The sequence below is a fragment of the Podarcis melisellensis genome (genome assembly GCF_964234715.1).
Source record: "Podarcis melisellensis genome assembly, chromosome: 1".
Taxonomy (NCBI): Eukaryota; Metazoa; Chordata; class Lepidosauria; order Squamata; family Lacertidae; genus Podarcis; species Podarcis melisellensis.
Window position 1 is genome coordinate 16,610,849 of NC_138528.1, and position 23,122 is coordinate 16,633,970.

General features: G+C 42.6%; 1 protein-coding gene and 1 long non-coding RNA gene across 4 annotated transcripts in view; one reads left to right on the plus strand and one right to left on the minus strand.

Annotated features, from left to right (window-relative positions):
- WDR25 (WD repeat domain 25) overlaps positions 1-23,122 on the minus strand; it is a 109,735-nt gene that overhangs the window by 5,841 nt on the left and 80,772 nt on the right. For all 3 annotated transcript variants that reach the window (XM_081912881.1, XM_081912883.1, XM_081912882.1), the window contains 2 exons: positions 21,546-21,676; positions 3,944-4,114 (listed from right to left, as the gene is read on the minus strand). In XM_081912881.1, coding sequence (XP_081769007.1) covers positions 3,944-4,114; positions 21,546-21,676 — 302 coding nt within the window. The remainder of the gene's footprint in view (positions 1-3,943; positions 4,115-21,545; positions 21,677-23,122) is intronic.
- On the plus strand, positions 7,452-8,910 carry LOC309373046. Its single transcript, XR_014169765.1, has 2 exons — positions 7,452-8,041; positions 8,480-8,910. It is a non-coding gene; the product is annotated as an uncharacterized lncRNA (long non-coding RNA).

Below are 23,122 nucleotides of genomic sequence, written 5' to 3' on the forward strand. Positions count from 1 at the left end.
GCAGTTGCCAGAGCAACACCAAAGTGGGAGGAGCCAGATTAAATGTTTGGAATTTGATACTAGGCCAATGGCCACAGCTTCCCTATCTGTGCCAAAAGCCCAAGACTGAAATCTGGGAGCAGGTTCACATTTCATCCCACAGAGGTGCACAGGAATGACCCCCGAGGTACCGCAGAGGGCGGGATTCAGCCAGAGGCGCCATCTTGAATAAACTCCATAATCGATCACAAGACACACACACCATTTGAATGACAATGCCCATCAACTTTGAAAGGCATTGCCTCCTCAAATATTTTATGGGGGAAGTGAAGGGACCTTGTTCCCTAGGAGTACGTTCCTGTGGATTCAGCTAATGATTCCCATCTGTGGAAGCCTGACTTCCACCTTTGCAACAGGAAGCTTTCCCCCTCCTGTCCCCACGTGCACCCCCCCAAAAAATAGCCCTGCAGAGATTGGGAGAACCCCCCATAACACAACGTGGGGAGAGGAGAAGGGCAATCATTTTGCCTGACAAGCAGAAATGTCTGCCCTGATGGAACAACATACATAACACAACACTCCCAGGGTACATATGGCTACACAACGCCTATGATCCTTGTCCACTCATTTTTAGTGGAGGTGCCTGAGTCCCTGATCCACAGGTGAATTTTAAACGCAATAGCGATAGCCATGCAAGCCTGAAGCTTGCTCCTGTGTCCCACTGTGTGTAGACCCTACACACCAAAGGAAAGTTATGAATTGGCTTTGGAGATATTTAGTATAAGGAGGATTTCTTCCTAGGAGGAACATAGGGACCTACTTTTTATCAGACTATTATGCCCTGAAATCTACAGGTATAGGGAGGCATACAAATTTAACAAATAAATATTTGTCCAAAAAACTTCATCAAAGACTGGGGGAAATTTGTGAATTATTTGAAATGTTACCGTACACATGTAAGTTTGTTAGCAGGCTTAACTTAAACCAGACAGTTAAAATTAATGCTAAAGGAAAACTAGGGAGTAATTAATAATTGGAATAATGAAGGAAATGCAGTGTTACAAATTAAAAAAATATAAGAAACCACAAAAGGAGTGGGGGAAGTCAAAATAAACATATTTGTTGGAAAATATTGGATCTGTATTTTTGTCAAAATATTTTTGAAAAACTGAAAAATAAAATTTATTATAAATAAATATTTGCCCAACCAGCCCAGTACAGACAACCGTATTTTTTGCTCTATAAGACTCACTTTTTCCTTCCTAAAAAGTAAGGGGAAATGTGTGTGCGTCTTATGGAGCGACTGCAGGCTGCGCAGCTATCCCAGAAGCCAGAACAGCAAGAGTGATTGCTGCTTTTGCTGAGCAGTGATCCCTCTTGCTGTTCTGGCTTCTGAGATTCAGAATATTTTTTTTCTTGTTTTCCTCCTCCGAAAACCAGGTGCGTCTTGTGGTCTGGTGAGTCTTATAGAGCGAAAAATACGGTACTCTAAATGGAAATAGCACTATAGAGTCTCAGTTAGAGGTATTTCCTGCCACCTGCTACCTAATTCCCTTTAACACGCCTTGCCAGGGAGTGAACCTAGGACCATCTACCTGCAAATCACGTGCTCTAACACTGACCCACAGCTCCTCCTGCCTGTGAATAGAAGACTGAACTTCTGCATCCTCTCCCCAAAACTGAGCAGTGTGATGAATAATATGTTTCATGATTTGACAGCTGCAAGGAATCCGGTTGGAACCCAAGAATGTGCTAGAGAACTAATGGGGACTTGTGGACAGAGTGATATGTCTGATGTTCCCGAGTTCCAATCCTACCGCAACCATAAAATAATGGTTGCGGCCAGGCAGAGAGCTGTCTGGTTCGAAGCCCACGGAGTGAGAGGAATCAAGGACTAAATAATCAAGAGATTAGCATGCATGCGTGAATCAGCTCTTTGCTACATCACTAATCAGCCCAGGTTGACATTTCTTACGGTGCGCCACCATGCATATTTACTTCAGAAGCAAGTCCCACTGTGTTCAATGGGGGTTCACTCCCTGATGAGCATGCATAGTAAATGAAATATAAATATACTTGAAACAAATGCATGAATAGTTCTCTGGCTCGTTTGACATTTATAATCAAAGAGTAAATTAAGGGCTGTTAAAGAAGCATAGTTATTGTCTAAAATGTGCTTCGTACAAAAATAAAATAAAACAATGTAGAAAATGGCTTGAGTACAGAAATGCTGGGCTGTAGTGTCAGTCGCAACCTTCCATCGTAAAGCTAATGTGATCAGTGCGTAGCAAAATGGAACCAAAAACTCTTTAGACCAGGTCTGCACAGACGAACTTTATTAACTTAATAAGGCTCCAAGATGCTGTTTGAGAAACTGGGCTCTTTCCAGGCTGACAAGAGTTTGGGAAGTTTACTTGGCACTGTGGAAAGTGGGAAGGTGATTATTGTTATCATTGCTAAGACTGCACTACCTGGGCCTAACAATCTGAAGCTAGCAAGATACACAAACAATAGTTTGGAGTCACAATCCTCCGCCATGGCAGACTCCCGGGCAAGGTGCCATTTTTCAAGCAGCTTGCTGATCCGGAACTCAAGATGTAAAGCTATCAATTCAAGGATAATAACACCTTGAAGAAATTAATATTGTAGTGCTATGACAAGAACCTGGGAGCAAATCCCACTGAACCTAATGAGATCTACTTCCAAGTATCCATGCAAAATAATGAAGGGTGCCCTGCTGTTTCTCCTGAGCCCTGCACCTACAGATTGCAGCACAATGCAGCAGAGTCCTGTTGCATGAAGGACGAAATAGTAATAATGTGCTACCTCGGGTTAAGTACTTAATTCGTTCCGGAGGTCCGTTTTTAACCTGAAACTGTACTTAACCTGAAGCACCACTTTAGCTAATGGGGCCTCCCGCTGCTGCCGTGCCATCGGAGCACAAATTCTGCTCTCACCCTGAAGCAAAGTTCTTAACCTGAGGTAATATTTCTGGGTTAGCGAAGTCTGTAACCTGAAGCGTATGTAACCTGAAGTGTATGTAACCCGAGGTACCACTGTACTAATAACAATTATTCAATTTCTTGCCTGTCCTTTCCCATAAGTTCCCAGAGTACGGTATTAAAAACAGTTTAAAATATATTACAACCTCAAGAATAGGATCAATCCTAATATTTATGTATCTTTCACAAGGGTCAAAGGTCAGGGTAAAGAAAGGCACCTTTAGCATACAAAGGAAACTTCACAATGAAAGTACCAGATGCATTTCTGTGGGGAAGGAATTCTACAACTTTGGGGCTGCCACGGAAAAGGCCCTGTCCTGGGGCATCCATCCTCTCTGTAAAAACACTCACAATACCTGAGAGCGGTGAAACTACTAAGAGCCGCCGCATCCTCTGCTGATCTTAACACCCAAGAAGGTCTGTAGCGAAGGAGGGAGTCTTTCATATATTTTGGGCCTGAGTCGTTTAGGGTTTTGAAGCCCTTGAATTGGGCTCAGAAACGAACAGGCAACCAGTGTAGCTGTTTAAAAAAATTCTGGATCAGTTTCCGAGTTGCCTTCCAAGGCCGGCCCCACAGAGAGTGTATTGCACAGTCTAGAAATTAGCAGAGCAAGGAGTACAGTGGCCAAGTGATCTCTGTCCAACTTTGGCAAACCAGCCGTAGTTGGCAATTGGTTCTCCTAGCCACCAAGGTCACCTAAACCTTCAGCAACAATACTGGGATCCAAGACTACCCCCAAGCTATGGACCTGCTCCTTCCAAGGGACTGCAATCCCATCCCAAACAGTCCATCTTCCCAGCTCCTAGTTCTGAGGAAGAATCTTCAGTGTCCTTTTGACTGGCGGGAAGCAAATTTGTTTCAGCGGTTTCCAGAGAAAAACTGCTGTGGGCTTTTTTCCTTTTTAACCGAATAGTGATTGAGCCATCGTAGAAGTAAATAAAAAAGTAAATAAAAGTCTCACATGGTAGATTTGATTGGAGATCTTTGCAGCTGTGTGGAAATCCCAGGCAATGATGGTACGGTCAGCTGAATCTTGGCTTACTGCATCAGTGCTGGTAAGAAATTCTTTCCCTTCAGGGAGGAACATGATATCTAAGGTTTGCTGTACCGCAGCTTTGTAAACTTTTATTACCTGTGGTTAAAAAAAAAAAAGATTAAAAACCATAAAACAACCGTTGTTCCGGTGGCTTCTCAAGACATATTGTCTTTGCAAGCAGAAGAAGGCTATTTTAATGCAAAACATTAGTGGGTCGCAAGAAGAGGAGGGAGAAAGTCCATTCAAGTTCAGAGGAAGAACTCAAGATGGAGGTGGGACCACATTGGCTTTTGCATTTTTAGCATGCTCTCTAATCTCTGCACACATACCAAAACACTGTCATCTCTCAGGGTTAAGGCTGCAGATATGCTACACATTTAAAGCACATGACTTTGCCCCAATGATTCCTACAGTGCCCAATAGCCTTAAGTAACTAGTTCCCATGGTTCTTTGAGGGAAGTCATAGGCATAGTCACCTTTTTAGGTGAAAGCTGAGAAATCTATGCTGCTTTTGGAAGAGAGATAGTTGGTGTAACCCATAGTTACGGTACTAGAACAATACTGGTTCTCAATCAGGATACTATTATAATGAGACAACTGCATTCCACCACAACTTCCAAGGGATCACGCATGCAACGCAAAGCAATTAAAACTTCTTCTTTTTCGGTATCTGCATGCTAATAGTAAATTGATTTTTATTTCTGCAAAGAAATGATCACACATCGGTAACTCCCTGAGAAAGTCAAGGAGCATTACCAGAAGAGAACTTGTAAGCTACTGGCTGGGAAAATGACTGTCAAAATAAATAACAGTTTACATATTTTTTAAAAAGGTCTCCACCGCTAGCAGCAACTGCCCGGAGAATGAAAATTTTGGTTAGGGGTGGCCGGCAGGGAGGGAGGGAAGAGCTTGCAATCGGAAAATCTGCAGCAACATTTCTGAATTATTTAAAGTTGCACAAGGAACGCGTGGGCTTCTAGTGGGAGAGGGAGGGGCGCTCCGACAAGCACGCAGTACAGGAAACGGTTGCCTGGCAACAAGACCCTTTGGAAGGGAAAGGAGTTAATATTGACAGTTGGAAAGATCAGAAGGGAGGAAAGCACAAAAGTGCAGAGAGCGCTAGACAGGCAGGCAGAGGGACAGAAGCTAATTAGTTGCAGACGGGGGACATGAAAGCAAAGGGAGAAGAAGAGAGAAAACAGTGGCTGGGAGTCTCAGACTAAGCATTTGCATTTTAATCTCTGATTAAGATGCTCCAAAACCAAAACAAAACAAAATACGTAATTAGGGCACTCATAAACCCAGTGTTTACTTGAAAGCCCTGCAGAATGTGCCTCCGGATGTAAATATATTGCACTTGCACCCGAGGAATGCCACATGGATCTTTCCCCCTCTTGTTTCGAAGATGCTTAACACTGCATCATCAAGACAAAAGAGCTGTGAAATTTTTTTTAAAAAGAAACATAGAGAGGTAGGAAGAAACTAGACAGCAACTTGCCTTTCTATTTGTGCTCACTTGATCTTGGTTGAATTTTGGCCCCATTGGGGAGGTGGAACCTGATCACAGGAATGTAAGAAACCACTTTTCTATCAATCAAAGGGATGAGGAGTATGCTGCCCTCCAGATATGGTTGGACTCCAGCCCCCTTCAGCCTCAACCAGCAGGGATGATGGGAGTTGTAGTCCAGCAAAATCTGGAAGGCCACAGGTAACCCATCCCTGTTATCCCTGAGCCATTCCATTAGTCCAGTGTTTCTCATCAATCTTAGGCCCTTAGCTGTTGTTGGACTACAACTCCCATCATCCCCTGCTTGCAGGACCAGTGGTCAGGGATGATGTGAGTTGTAGTCCAACCACAGCTGGGGACCTAGGATTGATGAGAAACACTGCAGTAGTTCAGTGTGTCTAGCCCCGTAGCGTCTATTCCTCAATTGGGAATGGGTTTTAGATGGTCTTTCCTAGACCTGCCTGGAGATTCCAGGGATTGGACCTGAATGCAAACCACGTGCTCTGCACCAGTGACCTCCAGCTCTTTCCCAAGGAACCTTAAACATCTTCAGATGGTTTGTAATCCACCTACCTACCTCTGTGTCATGGTTCAGACACGGGACAAAACCACCTAAACAAGATGGGAACTGCATGGGAATACATTGTTCTCACCTAAACTGGGCCACGTTATACTTGCAGTATTGAACACACCAACTTAAAAAACATATAATATCCATTTCAGGAATCAGCCACTTGCAACGTGATCTGGGCTCACAATTCTGCAAAAGGCTGTACTCAGAACCCACTGAGATGCATGCCAAAGCCTGCTGGAACAACGACAATGCCTCAGTCATCTTGGCAGTAGAATCAAAGATGAGGAGAGTCAAGAGGAAGAACAAAATGGCAGGGAAGTGTGGATCCGTCACCACAGCAACAGAAGCACTTCCTCTCCTTCCAGGAAGCCTGGGTGTGTGCTATGAGATCCAGGGCTTCCTCAGGCCTGTAGTTGGCTGTTCATATCTCCAAATCTAAGCTTGAAAACAAGGCTACCAGGCCTACAAGAAACAGCAAACTAAGAATGTTGGAAAACATTGCTTTAGTGCTAAGATACTTCACCGAATTTGTGCTCTGGTAGGTTTCTGAAAGAAAATACTGTTATTTAAACTCTGCACTTTTAAAATCCTGGCATACTTCAGTAAGCTCATCCATTTGGTAGAAGAGGAAAATGTGTTGTTGGTGGGGGTTTTTTGCTTCTTTATATGAGCAGGTTTATTTCACACATACAAACAGGTTTTCGAAAGCCTGCTTACTGAAGCTCAATATTCCCGGACAATCACAAACGGCTTTCAGATAGAGGCACAATAGTGTTGGATGTTAACAAAAAAACAACGACCCAGTATTATGCTGGATTTTTTCCTTACTTAAAGAGAGTTCGAAGCTGAAGGCTTACTTCAAGGAAGATCATTTGGCCACACAAGAGACTCGTCCACTTTTAATACTGTGAAAAGCATACATTGAGCTGGAGTCAAAAGCCGTTTCTGTACTGATGTACTGTCTCCTTCGATTTGCAGTTGTGAACTCCAGAAATGAGTGCAACAAATCTGGACTCCACATTTCTGCAGCTTTGGACTCATTGCATGAGCAAGGAGTAGCCGGACTATAAAGCACCAAGCCTGACCACACAGCAGTTTGAAGTTGCCCCACAGGCTTTCACAGAGAAATGCAGAGCACTTCGCTTCTGTTCATTCTCTCTCTCTCACCCATATTTATGTTCTTGTTTGTAATATTTATTTGCTGCCCTTCAGCCAAAGGTCTCAGCAAGGCTTACAAATTAACTGATAGAAAGAATATAACAGTAAATATAGAAAAGTAGGTTCAGAGCAGAGCGCAGCAGAACAAAACACCAGCGTAAAAATAAGTCACACAAGCTAAAAGGCCTGGAGATGAAAAGAAAACAAAGATCATGCCAGGTGATCTCTGGGGAGGGAATTTGACAAGTGGGTGCCACAGCTGAAAAGGCCCTGTCTCCAAACACCATCCCCCTTACCATAGATGGCAGAGGGACCGAGAGCAAGGCCTTGGTGGCTGATCTCAAAATTACAGGTTAATGGAGGTCTAAAGCCAATCATTCAAATACTTTGGTCCCATGTTATATAGGGCTCTTTAAGTTAAAACCAGTCCCTTGAATTTTGCTTGGAAATGGGCTGGAAGCCTATGTATAGTCACAAGACCTGATGGAATATGATCTCCATGTCTGGTCTCTGTTAATAAGCGTGCAGATCTAATGGGCAATCCTCAAAGGCAGCCCCACATAGCGGGTATTGCAGTAATGTGAACCAAATATACTGATAACTGCTACAAGGGTAGCTCTGTCCAGGAGGGGTCACAGCAATAGTCAAGTGAATATGGGGCAAGAAACTGAAACAGAATCTTGACAAGGTGGCGGCTCTGTTGATCAGCTGTCCAGGGAGCTGTTTCAATCAGCTCCAGAAGGGACTGTACTTTCCATGCAAGATAAGGTGCACAGTTAGGGATGTTGTAATATGAGTGTCCAGCAGCTGCGAACAAGCAGCTCGATGTTTACATCACATGATGTGTCTGAGCGTGGGACAGGAAGTTCCAAGCTCTTCTCAGAGTTGTGTTCTCAGTGTAACATGAGACCTTCCTGTTGTTCCTGTACAGGAGGAGTTAGTCAGTTGCTCGGAGGTTTCTGAGAGAGAAGTCGTGTTTTTGTGCAGTGTACAGTCCAGGAATAAAGTAGAATGAAATAGACTACTTTTTCAGACTGTTTTCTTTCTCCTGCTGCTATGCAAGGGGGAAGGGAGTGTGCACCTCTCAGGAGGGAGGTGTCGCTTATTCAACACCTCCCTGGTCTGTCTGGAAACCAGCCAGGGTAGATCATCGGCAACAGGCCCCCAGTGCCTGGGAAGAGGAGCCAGCCTTTCCCGAGGGAGCCAGTTTCCAACAAGGGAGTGGTGTTGCACTTGTCTTTGTCTCTTGAGTTTCAAAAGGCTAAAGGACCTTCTATCCGTAGAGGTTTATCCACCGACTGCACCCCTAGACAGTGACAGTCTAGCCACAGTTATCCATGCCTTGGTAACTTAAAGGCTCCATGGACTACCACAGAGCGCAAGATGGGGCTCCCTTTGGAGACAGTTTGGAAGCTGCAGGTAGTCCAGGGGATATACAGAGATCCTCCGGCACCTTCATTGTACAGCTCCCAGAAAATGCTGAAGATGCACCTCTTTACCCTGGCTTTTGGCACTTGAGGTGCATGTTTTTAGGGCCTGCCTGTTTTTGTGGTCGTAAGCTGTTTTTAATTGTTTTTAATATTGTGTTTTAATGTTGTGACCCGCCCTGTGACCTTAGGGTGATTTGCAGGCAATGAATAAACAGTATTAAAAGACGCCTGCTTCTTGGGAGAAAAGCAATGACAAACCTAGGCAGCATCTTAAAAAGCAGAGACATCACCTTGCCAACAAAGGTCCGTATAGTTAAAGCTATGGTTTTCCCGGCAGTGATGTATGGAAGTGAGAGCTGGACCATAATGAAGGCTGATCGCCAAAGAATTGATGCTTTTGAATTACGGTGCTGGAGGAGACTCTTGAGAGTCCCATGGACTGCAAGAAGATCAAACCTATCCATTCTTAAGGAAATCAGCCCTGAGTGCTCACTGGAAGGACAGATCCTGAAGCTGAGGCTCCAATACTTTGGCCACCTCATGAGAAGAGAAGACTCCCTGGAAAAGACCCTAATGTTGTGAAAAATTGAGGCCACAAAGAGTAGGGGATGACAGAGGACGAGATGGTTGGACAGTGTTCTCAAAGCTACCAGCATGAGTTTGACTAAACTGTGGGAGGCAGTGGAAGTCAGGAGTGTCTGGCATGCTCTGGTCCATGGGGTCACGAAGAGTTGGACACAAGTAAACGACTAAACAACAACACTCTTTCCAGTAGCCAGGCTGGCTCTTAAAATGCTCTGCAGGTAGGAAAGACAGGTGCGTCCAGCGCCATAAGCCACATCACTCTGAAAGGCAGGAACGTCTCTTCTATCTGAAGCAATAAAAGTCTCTGGTGCAGTTTCAGCCACATCCTTGTGCATAATTTCACCAGGTATCTTTTACGAATCCCCAAGCAGATTTAATACAGATTTCAGTTGTGATAAAGCCCACTCTGATAAACTGAAACGGTTCTTGGTGACGAGCCAAAAAAAAAAAGACATTCAAATGTTTAACTCTCTTTTTTTCAAAAAGATAAGTAACCCTCAAGAAGCTTTGCTGTAGAAAAGAAAGCAATGAAAGTGTTCTTTATCTGCTACCATCTCTTATACAGGCAGAAGAATCTCTCGGTTGGTTTTCATAGCTGCTGAATTCTTCTATGAATGCAAGCTTGGTATGCAGAAAACTCAATTTACATGCATTTCATATAGATCCACTTTCCGGGGTTTCAACAGTGTTAAATATCTGGCAATGGGTATATCAAGCCATAAAAACAGAATCCCCAAGACTTCTCCAATATCTGTGATCTTGGTATTTTTAGCTGGCACAATACAACTCTGGAATGCTTCGGAAGTTCACTGCGAAAACATGGTTCACCACCAGCAAACTGAGGGAAGGGAGGGGGAAGTATGGTTTAAAAGGTGACCTGCCCCAAAGTAGGGAGCCTCAGGCCCAGGGGTCAAATGTCAGAAGCCAGGCTCCTGGGACCCTCCATAGGTTATGCTTCTACCTTGATCATAAGGTAAAGGTAAAGGGACCCCTGACCATTAGGTCCAGTCGTGGCCGACTCTGGGGTTGCGGCGCTCATCTCGCTTTATTGGCCAAGGGAGCCGGCGTTTGTCCGCAGACAGCTTCCGGGTCATGTGGCCAACATGACTAAGCCGCTTCTGGCGAACCAGAGCAGCACATGGAAACGCCGTTTACCTTCCCGCCGGAGCGGTACCTATTTATCTACTTGCACTTTGACATGCTTTTGAACTGCTGAGTTGGCAGGAGCAGGGACCGAGCAACGGGAGCTCACCCCGTTGCGGGGATACGAACCGTCAACCTTCTGATCGGCAAGTCCTAGGCTCTGTGTTTTAACCCACAGCGCCACCCCCTTCCTTTAGTGTGTTTTTTGTCTGGATGGAATGTGTCCCTGAATTATGGTATTACTGCTTGCTTTCCTGCATGGAGGATACATTTACTTCTGCTAAATGAGTCAGCATAGCCACTGGAGGGACATGGAAAATTGTGCCCTGAGCTTTTTAGACTCATCAACCCATGTGCTATCGAAGCCCAAGGGGCACATTGGTTGCCAGATATGGTGGCGTTATTTTCAGCTCTCCAACCCCACTAGGCTAACTCAACCACCCTGTGGCTCCTGGACTTCCCACTTATTTTCAAGCTTATCTTCACATGGATGGGGATTTGAAACACGCTTAATTGTCTGAAAAAAACAAAAGCCAAGGGGACTGCCATCAGAACAGGGAAGGGAGGCAGAGGGGCCGTTGGGACACAGGGAACCTCCAAAAATCTTGCGAAGCAGTTCCTCTTCCTGTGGTGGGGAAAGCCACACCTCCAGTGGGGAAGAGGGAGAGGCCCCAGCGCCGTACCTCATCAGTCTGAGGGTGGGGAAAGCCACACCTTCAGGGGAAAGGAGGAGAAAGGGCTAGAGGATGCTGCTGGGAGCCTCGGCACCGCTCCTTGCCAAGCCGGCCAGGAGGGAAACACACCTCTTCCATCGCCCACCTTGTGCAGAGGGGTAAAACGCAAAGAAGGAAGGAAACGGCTGGGGTGACTAAGTTCTTATGTTGGGGAAGGACCCCGAAAGGACCACTCCCGGATTCTGCTAGCGACCGAGGCAGACATGAACTTGTGGTTCTGCACTGTAAATAGTTTTGCACCAAAATAAAACCTGTAAAAGACAAGTCAGAGTCCTGCCTGGTTACTCACGAGCAACCACCATTGCCACCTGACAATTGTCATGAAACTGACACCTATGGCTAATGACTCTTGCGGGATCCTAGCATAAAGCGAATGGGTTTTGCCAAGGCCTGGCAAAGATAACCAATGCATGTGCCACAATTAGAAAGGAAGAGGGTTGGGGGAAACTGCCTCGCCCACATCAGCTGCTCTTCTCAGCTGAATGACAAGTGGAAAGACTTAGAAGTGCAATTTAAGGCAAAATAAGATCGAAGCTGCAGCAAGTATATAAGAGGGAATAAATGCCATGGATCTTAAGAATGAACTGAGAAGAAAGCACTGTCTGAAATACATGCGCTTTACGGATAGGCAGTTTGCATGCATCACAATGACAAGGCAACTGGGAAGTGAGTCCCTAGCCCACTCTTTCCAACATAAGGATAAATTGAGCACACTGGAGACAAAATTATGATACGCCAGACAGAACATCTCCCCTCCTTATCTCATATGTGACCATAAGGATACAAGAATGGAAAAAGAGGAAATTGTGCTTGCCGCTTTGCACAAACAATCTTGATATAAAGATGGAAAATGGAAGAAAATAGGTAGATCCATACTGAACTACCTTAAGCTGGAAATTACTTCCCAATGATTTATGACCTGTCAAAGACACTAAAGGTAAACTAGTGTAAAAAGTTGGTTGGATTCTTTAACAGGAACTTGCCTACAACTTTTTTTTATATAAAAAAGTGTTATTAGGCCAAAATGGAGGCTTGCAGCCAATCAGTGAAGAGAGCAGCGCACACATACACACACACACACACAAAAAAAAAAAAAAACCTGTAGGGGGAAAAAGAGATGAATCTCAAAACTGTACCAATGTATACAATGGATTTAATAATAAAGTGTCAACAACTCTTAATCTGCTAGAGCAGCCTTCATGAACCTGGTGCCCTACAGAGTACAACTCCAATCAGCCCCAGCTAATAATAATACCTACAAATGCACACAGCGATGACGGAAAACTTCGATTTTGTCTGCATTTTAATGAGGAACAACCCAATTTGCACTTCTCAAAGTAATGCACTAACCAAAACACATCCTTCAAAATTCACACTATCCAACCAAACAACATTTACCAATCTTGGAGTAAGTGTGCATATATCGGTGAAAATAAAATACAAAACGCATTACACTGGGGCAAATGGCATGTGTAACACCTGCGCATTAGTCAAAACTGCAGGCAAAAACAATGTGCTTTATTAGGTGAAATTCACACTAAAATGTTGGTGATTTTTCATGCTATAAAATAAAACAGCAAATTGCTGCAGAAATGTGGAAAACCAGATTTAAGACTGGGAAAACGAGGAACGTAATATAACTGAAATGGACAAATTCGTTGATCCCCAAACACGGATGCTTTTTTTTTTTTTTTTTTTTTTGCTGAACTACCTGTGGAGTCTCGTCTATTAGGGCGAGTGGGCACTGAACCGCCAATCTCAGGCAGCCCCTTGGTCAGCCTCCACTTGGCTGCCTTCTTAACTTGTAAACCAACCCAGGGGGTGACCCTGGCTATCAGCTTCCTTCACCTTCCTTCTCAGTGTGGTCAAAGAATCACGGAATTGTCGAGTTGGAAGAGACACCCTGTAATACAGGAATCATAGATCTGTCGGTGATTAGCTCTAGTTCCACTTATCATTGGCTCTGACTGACATTGGCTCTGTCTCCATCTGCTTTCCCCCTCCCTTCCAAGTCCCAGTGTAGTGCCGGATTACCAAATACGAACAGTAGGCACCAGTCTATGGGACCCACATCTTTTAGGGGCCCCATGACAATGGATCAAAATAATATTGCTTTGATCTTGGAACAAAACTACAACCTAGCTTTCTTAGTTCAATGCTATTCCACTAGAGTACATGCATAAAAAACCTCCAGATATGTATTTTACTACTTTACTACTTTGTTTTAATACTTTGTTGGAAGCTGCCCGGAGTGGCTGGGGAAACCCAGCCAGATGGGCAGGGTATAAATAATAAATTTATTATTATTATTATTATTATTATTATTATTATTATTATTATTATTATGAAGCTTTGTTAGTCTGTCACAAGTTCCCTCCAGAATCTAGAATATTTACGAGTACCCATGTAGAAGCGTAAAATCAAAGGCATATTAGGAGATAATCTATGAGAGGCCCATTGCCCCAAATATTTCAACTGCCTAGGGGCCTCCACTAGGTTTAATCCAGCACTGTCCCAATGGAGTTCAACTACCACAGTCAAACCCACTCTGATATGACTGGCTTGGCAGAAGAGGGACTGAAAAGAGGGACTATGGGTTGGTAAACGACAGGCAAAAGGAGTGGGTAAAATCTGTGCTCCTCATCCACACACCTATTTTGCTGTTGAAAGGTAAGCTTAACCACCAGCGCCTCACTTTTCCCATATTCATCCTTAAATGCATGAACTTTCTGACATCACATTTACTTTGGCCCCAAGGGTGGCAGGAGATCACAAAGCATTCCAGCTTTAAATGGATCTTTGTGCAGAAGGTGGAAGCCAAGATAAAATTAGTGCGGATAGTTGGATGCAAGAGGGCTTAATAAAAAATACCATTAAGACCACTGAATGAAAAGGCTTTGAACAAAAGGGTTTTAAAGCCAGTAAAGAACTATACTGATAATACAGAACAAACTCTGAAGTTGTATGAGAATGGTTTTGAGACTTCCAAGGAAAACACATACAGCAGCTCCAAGAGACGCATTGTGGATTTAAGCAGGGCTGACTGAAATTTCAAAATATGCAGACAAGCTTACAGTTTTTTCACAGTCTATCTATGGATAGAAAAGCACAAGAGACCTTACATTACTTAATCAATTGCCTTTGCCATAACAAACCAACAGTCTTGGTCTGCAATCCTGGGAATTTGATTGCTGCCTTGCACCACAATGAGATATTACCATTATTTCTTAATTAAGTCAGTTTTTTAAAAAATGCAGTCGGCTATATTTATCATACAACTCAATTTGCAAAGTTAATAATTAATTAGCCTCGTCTCTCTCAGAAGCACAATTCCTGTATTTCCTGATATTTGTGCATTATATATTCCATGACTGAGCAGAAATTTGAGCCACATCCTAATAGTGCAATCCTATGCACATTTACCTGTAACATAGCTGTCAGCTTTTCCCTTTTCTTGCGAGGAATCCTATTCAGAATAAGGGAATCTCCCTTTTAAAAAAGGGAAAAGTTGACAGCTATGACTTGTAAGTAAGTCCCATTGTGTTCAAGGAAGTCTGCTCCCAGGCAAGAGGAATCCTAGCAGAACAATCCCATGTGTGCCTACTCACAAGTAAGCTCCAATAGGCTTAATAGAACTTGCTCCCAGGGAAGCATGCATAGGGAGCCCAGGTGGTGGTTTAAATCAAAATTGCCTGCTGTCAGATCCAGACATAGTTATTAGTAGAATAGAGCTTATAAAATGAAAAAGATTCTTACAAGTGAACAGACAAAACAGAGATAGTTTTGAAAACCTCACAGTTGATTATTATAGCAGTCAAGTGCTTATTTACAAACTGATGTCTCCTAGTGAATATGTATTCTTTAATAGCAGACAACTCCTGGACTTACCAGAGAAGTGAAATGATATTTAAAACTAAATGTAAAATAAACTTTTTAGATGTGTTCATATTTTCTTTATTCTTTTTAATTTGTTTTTTTTTTTTATAAATATTTTATTAGGTTTTTAATAAACAAATTTCCACTTTCAAATACATACTTCCATAGATCCAATGGACTCCCCCCATCTCCCGAACACTGCATTCCCTGTGTAACCAAAACCTCAGCAATTTGTTAACTTATTTTATACATAACAATATATCTTCCATTTTATCGTGTTATCTGATGTAAACATTTCAGTACAATTGCATTAATTTTTAATTTCCACACAATAAAAATATTTCATTATCTCACTTCTGTCTTATAGTGTCTTATTTATCAATTCAGAAATTTGCCGATACTGAAGCTATACCTTCCTAGAAAGGAGCATTTTTTAACATTCATACAACTTATAATGCTTTTTCAAATAGTCCTTAAAATTTTCCCAAACTTCCTCCGTTTCTTCTTCTCCCGAGTCTCGAATTCTGCCAGTCATTTCAGCCAACTCCATATAGCCCATCAGCTGCGTCTGCCATTCTTCCAATGTGGGTAGATTTTGTGTCTTCCAGTGCTTTGCCAACAAAATCCTCGCTGCTGTAGTAGCGTACATAAAGAAAGTTCTATCTTTCTTGACCATCCTCTGGTCTACCATGCCCAGAAGGAAGGCCTCCGGTTTCTTAGGTAAGGTGAATCTCAGCACCTTTTTTAGTTCATTATGTATCATTTCCCAGAAGGCCTTCACTTTCGGGCAGGTCCACCAGAGGTGTAAAAATGTCCCTTCCTCTTCCTTACATTTCCAACATTTATTATCGGACAGGTGATATATCTTTGCAAGCTTGACTGGGGTCATGTACCACCGGTATATCATTTTCATAATGTTTTCCTTCAAGGCAGTACATGCCGTGAATTTCATTCCGGTGTTCCATAACCTTTCCCAGTCTTCAAACATAATGTTATGCCCCAAGTCCTGTGCCCACTTTATCATAGAGGATTTGACAATCTCATCCTGTGTGTTCCATTTAAGCAGCAAGTTATACATTCTCGAAATTAGCTTAGATTTTGGCTCAAGCAACTCTGTTTCTAGTTTCGATTTTTCCTCCTGAAAACCCACTTTTTTGTCTGCTTTAAAAACTTCCTGGATTTGAGCATAATGCAACCAATCTCGCACCTTGTTTTTTAACTTTTCCATACTCTGTAACCTCCATTTATCTCCAATTTTTTCAATTATTTCCCAATATTTAGGCCAGTGGGCCTCCATGTTGAGTCTTTTACGTGCTTTGGCCTCCATCGGTGAGAGCCACCTCGGAGTTTTACTCTCCAATAAGTCTTTATATTTTGACCAGACCATGAAAATTGCCCTTCTGACAATATGGTTTTTGAACAATTTATGAACTTTAACCTTGTCATACCACAAATATGCATGCCACCCAAAAGCATTATCAAATCCCTCCAGGTCAAGGACATCGGTGTTCTCCAATAAAATCCAATCCTTCAACCAGCAGAGGGCTGCAGCTTCATAATATAACCTCAAGTCCGGCAGGGCAAACCCCCCTCTTTCTTTCGCATCTGTTAGTATTTTAAACTTTATTCGGGGCTTTTTGCCCTGCCAGACAAATTTAGATAAATCCCTCTGCCATTTTCCAAAACATTCCACCTTATCCACGATCTGGAGGGCCTGAAACAAAAATAGCATTTTCGGCAATACATTCATCTTTATAGCAGCTATTCTGCCCAGCAAGGAAAGTTTTAATCTTGACCATATTTCCAGATCTCTTTTGATCTCTGACCAACATTTCTCATAGTTGTCCTTAAATAAATTCAAATTTTTGGAGGTCAAATGGACCCCTAGGTACTTTACTTTTTTGACCACATTTAGTTCTGTTTCTTTTCTGAACTCCTCTATTTCAGTAGTTGTCAAGTTTTTTGCTAAAACTTTAGTTTTTTGTTTATTCAGCTTGAATCCCGCCACCCGACCAAAGTCAGAAATTAATTCTAACGCTCTTTTAGTACTAGAGGCTGGCTCCTGTAATGTTAATACCAAGTCATCTGCAAAAGCTTTCAGTTTATATTGTTTCTCTCCGACCACAATTCCCTGTGTCAACCGGTCATTTCTAATCATGTTCAATAGCACCTCCAGGACTGAAATAAACAACAGAGGAGATAGAGGGCACCCCTGTCGTGTCCCTTTTTCAATTTTGAACTCCTCTGTCACCACGTTGTTTACTATCAATTTAGCTTTTTGTTCTGAATAAATTGCTTCTATTCCATTTTCAAACCCCCGCCCTACTCCCATCCTTTCCAAATTTTTCTTCATAAACAGCCAAGAAATGTTGTCAAAGGCCTTCTCCGCATCAATAAAAATCAACACCGCTCTTGTGTTTGAATTAATCTGTAAAAACTCCAAAATGTCAATGATGTTTCTTGTGTTGTCAAATAAATGCCTACCAGGGAGAAAGCCTGCTTGGTCCTTATGAATCACTTCATTTAAGACTTTCTTAAACCTACTTGCCAAAATGTCTGCAAAAATTTTGTAATCCACATTTAGGAGTGAGATAGGACGGTAGTTTTTAAGTTGAGTTTTTTCAGATTCTAGTTTTGGGATCAACGTGATGAAAGCTTCTTTCCACGTTTCCGGTGCCTTCCTCCCCTCCATAATCTGGTTGCAAACTTCCAGCAATGGTTGTATCAATGAATCCTTCAGTACCTTATAATATTTGGAAGTAAGCCCATCAGGTCCCGGAGATTTGCCCAGTTGAAGGTTCTGAATGGCGCATTCAATTTCTTGAGTTGTAATATTACAGTTCAGGATTGCTCTCATTTCCTGGGGTATTTTTTGTAATCCATTAGTTATAACAAATTGGTCCACCTCTGAGCTTTTTTGTGGCCTTTGAGAATAAAGTTCTTTGAAATATCTCTGGAAGGACTTTCTAATTTCGTCGGGTTTCTGAACCATTCTCCCTTCAATCTCTAGATTTGTAACTGTGTTAAGTTTTTGTCTCTTTTTCAACTGCCAAGCCAACAATTTTCCACATTTGTTAGCAGATTCAAAGGATCTTTGTTTCATTTGTTTAATTTTCCATTCCACCTCTTGATTTATCAGTTTCAAATATTGTGCCTGGAAAAACTTCACTTCTCTCAATACTTCCTTTGATTTAGGCCTGGATCTCAGTTTTCTCTCTCCTTCTCTTATTTTCTCCAAGATCTTCTCCTTCTTTTCATTCCAGAGTCTTTTTTTAATCGTGTTCTGTTGTATTAGAAACCCTCTTATAACTGCTTTGCTTGCGTCCCAGATTATTCTTTTTTCCACATTTGTCTTTAAGTTTATTTCAAAATAGTCCTTTAAAACTTTTTGGGCCTTCTTAACAATCTCCTGATCTCTTAACAAAGCGTCATTCATTCTCCATCTGAACGATCCGGTTGTATTTAGTCTCAATTCCATTCTCAAGGCGTTGTGGTCGGAGCAGGTTTTTGGGCAGATTTCCACTTTTCTGGTCTTAGGTGCCAGCCCTCTAGTTATCCATATTTGGTCGATTCGCGTCCATGTCATATGGGCCTCAGAAAAAAAAGTTCCTTCTTTCCCTAGAGGGTTCTTGATCCTCCATATGTCAATCAAATCCAAATTGTCAGTCATTTCAAAAAAGGTTTTTGGTAGTCTGCCATCTTTCGTTATATTAGCACTTTGTGACTTATCCATATTCACTGAGGCGACACCGTTCATATCTCCCAACATGATAATGTTGTTATAGTCCAAATAGTCCAGCATAATCTCGTGCAGCTTCTTAAAAAAATCCGATTTTCCATCATTTGGGGCGTAGATTCCTAGAATTAAAAACTTTTCTCCTTGTGTCTGGATTTCAATTGCCAAAATTCTGCCCTGTTCATCTTTAAATACAAATTTTGGGGACAAGTTCTCCTTTGCATAAATCACCACTCCTCTTTTCTTAACTTTATCCGATGAAATAAATTCTTGGCCTAACCTTTTATTGATTAACACTTTTCTGTGGAGTCTTGTCACGTGCGTTTCTTGCAGGCAAATAATGTCCAATTGTTCTTTTTTCAAAATATGAAATACTTTTCTGCGTTTTTCTGGAGAATTCCCGCCATTTATATTCCAACTAAGAAGCTGTAGAGACATCCCGGCCTACTTCTTGGGTATCACAGTTGGGTATCTAATTTATCGTCCTTTTCCGGAAGCTGTGGTGCCGGGCCGCCTCCAGATGGTATGGATCCTGGTGGTAATCCCGGTGGTGGAGGCCAGGAATCTGCAGCTCTCTTTTGGAGGTCCTCCTCGTTGTCGTGTAGGAACTTCTGGTGGTCTTCTGGTGTTTTAATTCTTACCTTCTTTCCTCTATAGGTGAATGACAGACCTTGAGGAAATTCCCACCTATAAGGGATTGCGTTGTATCTTAACAATTTGGCCAAGTCTGTGTATGTGGCTCTAAGGTCCAACAAATATTTAGGAATGTCTCTATAAATTTCTGCCCTTTTGCCTTCAACTTCCAGGGATTTTTTAAAATGTTGGCCTAATATCTTGTCTCTTTCCTCTCTTGTTCTCAAACAAACCAAACAGTCTCTGGACTTATCTTTCTTAACCGATCTTCCCAGTCTGAAGGCCGTCACAATCCTGAAATCTTTATCTTCTTCAACCCCCCAAAATTTAGAAAACAACTCCGTCAAAAATTTCTCTAGGTTGCCCTGTTCCAACTCTGGGACAGCCCTCAGCCTAAGATTACATTCCTTACTTTTCAGTTCCACCATTGACAGGTAGGCTTGCTGTTCTCCTACCTGTCTTTTCAAAGGTCTTACTTCCCCTTTGATCTCTTCCACCTTCTTGCACGCTTGCTCAGCTTTTTGATTGGCTTCCGCAGCTAGTTTGTAGTTCTCCGCCGTAGCTCCTTGCAGTTTCTCAATAGCCTGAGTGTGCTGCGAAACCTGATCTGTTAACTTGCTGATAGTAGATGTAGCTCTATCAATTTTAGATGACTGATCGTCCACCTTCTTATTCAGAAGTGCCAGTTGTTCCAAAATTTGTTTCAAGACTGGATCAGTTCCTCCAGCTGCCATTTCTTCTGTAGCAGGCGTTTCAACTTCTTCCTCCTGCGCCGTCAGCACAGTTGGCACCGAGGATCTACGATGATGAATCAAGGTTGTTTGGACAAGCTGCCCAGCTCTCTTATCTTTTTTCTTTTCTTTAGCTTCCTCAGCTAAAGCTTCCTTAGCTTTAGCTGCTCTTGTTTTCGCTGGGCCACTCATTCCCCAGCTGCTGTTCAAGGTCGAATAGTCTTTCAATCCATGAGAAAGGCAAGCCCAGAGTATAAACAATTAAACCACAAAAAATCCCAATAGGATACAGTTCCCAGACCTCAATGCCTCCGCAAATCCACTAGGGGGGGTTTTCATAGGAAAGAAAGTTTCTTTTCCACCATCAAAGCTCCTATTTCAACTGAAGTCCCCAAGTTCAAAAAGGAGGCTTTCAGAAAGTTCTGTTTCAAATTAGTGCCACAAGGTAACGGAGAGGTTTCAATGACAGTATTAAAGCGATAGTGTATCCATCAATGCAACAGTTTATGTTAAGAAAAAAGTTTCAGCAGCCTGACAGTACTCCTTTACAACACTGGCAGTCCAATAACTCGGTTATCCCCTTCAATTCCACATCTCTTCACAGTAGGAGGAGGATTCTCTAACACAATGAACCAAAAAATTTACTTCTTCACTCTTTTCAATTTCTAGAAACACACAGTCTATTAATGCCCCTTCTTACTTCTTTCAAAGTCTCTTTTTAGCGCTTCAGCCCGCACCGGGTTCTTTTGCTTTGCTCTGATTAGCAGGACCGGAAGGCGGACTTCCTGTTACTCGCCTCCCGTTTTCAGCCGAAATAGACAAATTTAAATTAATCCTTAATCAGTTCTTTGATACCCCTTACTCACGGGTAGATTGCAGCCAATTTCGATGTTTTTCAAGAAGAAAGGTCGGCGCTCATCAGCAACAGCAGCGCGGCTTCACTTCCGCGAAAAGAGCGATGAACTCACAGCGCCGCTCCCCCGTTCACGATCCGGAGCCTCTTACGAGGTCCCTTCCTCGCTTCTGGGGGGGCTTCTGGCACCCGCCGAGTCCCACGGCCACAGGCTCGCTCTGCCTGCGGTTTATCTGAATGGGTCTCCGCTTCGCCGTAGCGGACGACCCTTTTTCGCGGAGCCCCTCTTCACTGAGTAAAGAGGACCGCCATTGCCGTTTTGCGCCGCCTCCGGAAGTCTCCTTTTTAATTTGTTTTACAGGGAGAGCACATCAAAGATTGCAGTTGACTGTTTACCTTTTTGAGAGACAGCAAGAATGATAAAATTGTGTTCCCATGCTGCCTCAACGGAAAATGACAATTATTCATTCCAGAACAGCATCATTACCTATCCACATGCATCTTCCCTTCCTGGGATGCTTATCAAAAGCAAATACAAGTAATTTTTTTACTCAATTTTATTTTTACCTTGGAAGACCTGATATCCCAGGCCTTGACTTCTGGACTGAATCCTCCACAGATACAAACATTCGGATCAAGAGGGTGAAACTTCAAGGTGCTAATTCGAAAGTCAGTCCTACTGCTAAAAGTCTGTGCTCCTAAAACGGTGACAGAAAAGAAGAATGGAGGTTACTTTTTTTGGAAGTAAGGATTTACAGTTTCACAATTTTATTTCAGAACTATATGTGGTAGTTATGCTCAATGAAAATTTGTTGACTTTTTCCTGTATGCCATCAGAAATTACAAGTAGTCTTCTTTCTCTGATCCCAGAGAGGGTCCTTTGCTTCAAAGTCCTTGCTCTGTTAAAGTTCATAACCAAATCCTTAGTTCAGTTGCTTGCAAAGTCCTGCAACTGATAGAGTTCTCTGAGTTCTGGTAATTTCCAGACTTCTTTCACAGACCATATTTTCAAAAAGTCTTTGCTTGAATCCAGAATTCCAACAGATAGCCTGCAACATTTCCTGCGATCTCCTACCTCACTATATGCTGTAACTTGAGCCCTTTTATACAGTTACTTGCCAAATCTGCCCAATAACACAGATAAGAGAGCCCTAAGAGAGCAGATGCATTGTGGGGAATGAGTCGTCTCAGTTGACTCATGGAGAATTACCCCATTAACTGCATTAACCATTGGGATGCATGCAGTTTTAGTGAATACAAGACAGGTCCCTGTCCCAAGGAGCTTACAATCTGAAATTCAAGGGAAACAGAGGAAGATGAGGGAAATGGAGGGAAGACATATGTGGTTGTTTTCGACTGCACAGATGTTGAACTTGGGGCTGACTTTGTCTGGGACGAACAGACGGTTCAAAATACAACAGCTAGGGTAATGACTGGCCCCAGACAATAGAACAAATGGGTGCATTTGTAAACGCACTTGGTCTTAAAACAGAAGGCCCTAAAAAAGTTGGGCTCTAGGTTCTCAAGGACTACCTTTCCCTGCACAAACCTTCTGGCACATCAAGACCATCTTCAAATGCCTTTCTCTAGGTCACAACTACCACTAGAACTGAGGCAGGTGGTAACAGAGGATGGGGTCTTCTCAGCTATGGTACTCTGGTCCTGGAATTCTCTCCCCAATCAGGCTCGCCTGGCACCAAACTTAGAGCTTTTCTCCAGTCATTTTAGCTCTGAATTTTGCTTATTTATTTTGAACATTTATATCCTCATTTTCTCCACAAAACAGACTCTGTTAACTTTATGCTGTTCTGTTGCCCTGTTACATGAAATCTATTAGAAATTGCTGTGGTAATCCTTTTTTAACTGAAGAACAAGACAACAAATGCTTATAAACCATACAACTAGACACATTTTGAGGTTAGTCTATTTAAGCAATCATCGTTTTGTCCTTATAGGAAATTATTAAGGTCAGTGGGCAGTATGGGAAAATAGAAAACTGCTTCATGCTGAGTCAGATCACTGGCCCTTCTAGAACTCAGAATTGTCTACACTGACTGCCAGCAGCTGTCCAGGATTTTAATTAAGGGTCTTCTCCAAGCCAGTGTGGTGTAGTGGTTAAGAGCGGCAGTCTCGTAATCTGGGGA